The sequence below is a fragment of the Galeopterus variegatus genome, unplaced genomic scaffold, assembly GCF_000696425.1.
Source record: "Galeopterus variegatus unplaced genomic scaffold, G_variegatus-3.0.2 Scaffold1626, whole genome shotgun sequence".
In the NCBI taxonomy this organism is placed as follows: domain Eukaryota; kingdom Metazoa; phylum Chordata; class Mammalia; order Dermoptera; family Cynocephalidae; genus Galeopterus; species Galeopterus variegatus.
This window is the reverse complement of record NW_007727737.1, coordinates 83,093-84,893: the sequence shown is the minus strand read 5'-3', so window position 1 is coordinate 84,893 and position 1,801 is coordinate 83,093. Positions and strand designations below refer to the sequence as shown.

The 1,801-nt window shown below is 35.6% G+C and overlaps 1 protein-coding gene across 1 annotated transcript in view; it reads right to left on the bottom strand.

The window, feature by feature from the left end:
- Window positions 1-30: 30 nt before the first annotated feature.
- The window catches only part of CLEC1A (C-type lectin domain family 1, member A), a 21,421-nt gene continuing 19,650 nt past the window's right edge, over window positions 31-1,801 (bottom strand). Inside the window, exon 5 of the mRNA XM_008578069.1 lies at window positions 31-790. Within this exon, the coding sequence (XP_008576291.1) occupies window positions 668-790 (123 nt within the window). The 3' untranslated portion in view covers window positions 31-667. The remainder of the gene's footprint in view (window positions 791-1,801) is intronic.

Below are 1,801 nucleotides of genomic sequence, written 5' to 3'. Positions count from 1 at the left end.
AGAACTATTTCTAACTAAAGCTAACATACGTGTTTTAATCATTTAATCAAATGATTTCACTACCATTCAAAAAGTTATCTACTTTCCCCATGACTCAGTTTATTTAACTGTAAAATACAAATAATTACATTGTATATGTACTGTCTTCTAGGAGAATAAATGCTATGCTATATATAGGGGGGGAAAGGTATCTGTTCAAACATAGCCTTAACCGTAACATATTTTGTATAGAAATTACATTTTCCTATTTCAAAGGATACCATACATACTCCTATCTAAATGTTCACAACAGCTAGTAAAACTAGTTTTAAAAAATAGTAGTACTGTTTTATATTGTCAGCAAATATATTCTCAGAGACTGTATTTTTAAAGATGTGCTCTCTACTTCACACATGAAAAGCCAGAAAATCTTAGGTCTTATCCTCTCTCTCTCTCTGTGTCTCTCCCCGACCCCCCCAAACAACTGTCCCTGATATTTTACTCACTGATTTATAGGCAATTCAAGAGTAAGCACTATGCTTCAAACATCTTTGGACATCCTCTTGCAAACATAGTATGCAATAAAAAGCAGATGTTCGATTAATGCTTAGTGAACCAAACTGTTGAACTCTATCATTCAAGCAAAATCTCTCTATAAAATGCTTTTCCCATAAAACGTTCTAAAGGCTTACAGTTCAAAAGAATAAGGGGTTCCATCTATCCACAGCCAGGTCTTGCTAGTGCTGTTGCGGGAAAGCCCTGTCCAGTAAGAGTAGAAAAACTTGGAGTAGCTCTGAGGCATGGCAAACTCCTGTGAAAGGCACACAAAAAACCTTCAGCTTTAGAGGTGTTGTAACACATATACACAGAGACGTGTGGGGCCAGCCAGCACTTTTAATACAAGCATAACACATGAGTCCTACCTCACATAGATGATAGTGCACTTAAGAGAGAGCATCTCTGCTGAGGTCAGCTAAAAATCTGTCCAGGTTAAAGAACTTATTTTGTATGGACTATGTATTGATAATCTAAAACCAAGAATCACATCGACCAAGATTTATACAGGACCCATTATTTTTAAGGCTTAGGATTAAACACTAAGACTATATAAAAATATGGAAGGACAATTTACAAAGAGATGTGGAATGATTCTGGGAAATGGAAGAACATGGAAGGAAAAGTGCAGGAATGGGAGGGTGGAGAAGTGACCTTCATAAATACCTGGGAAAGGCACTGCCTGGGAGGGAGAAAAGAAGAGTGAATATACTCTAATGTAAAAAGAAGTAGAGAGAGGAGCAGTAAGTTCTGATGTTCTACTGCACAGCAGAGTGACTACGGTTAGCAGCTAAATTTCGTATGTCACATAATAGTTAGCGGAGGCTTTTGAATGTTTTCACCACAAAGAAATGATAAGTGCATGAGGCAACTGATGCATTAACTACCCTGACCAGATTACTATACAACATATATATGTATCAAAATGTTAGATTGTATCCCATAAGTATGTACAATTATACTGCATCAATCAAAAATTTTTTAAAAAGAAGTAAAAGAAGGATTTGGAAGTATTATTTATGTCTTGGACTCGAAAGGGTGGGAAGAAAAGCTTTTTAATTTCCACGCACACACACACACACACACAGACACACACAGCTATATACGTGATAATTGCTTTTCTGACATCCATATTGAAATTTTTAAGAAGTTATTTACTTTTTCCTATGTAGTTTCGCTCTACACTCAATATCTTTAACACAAAATGTGTCTAAATTTATTGTAATTATCCATTCTGATGTCTTTTTTTCCTGCCATGAGTTTCTTA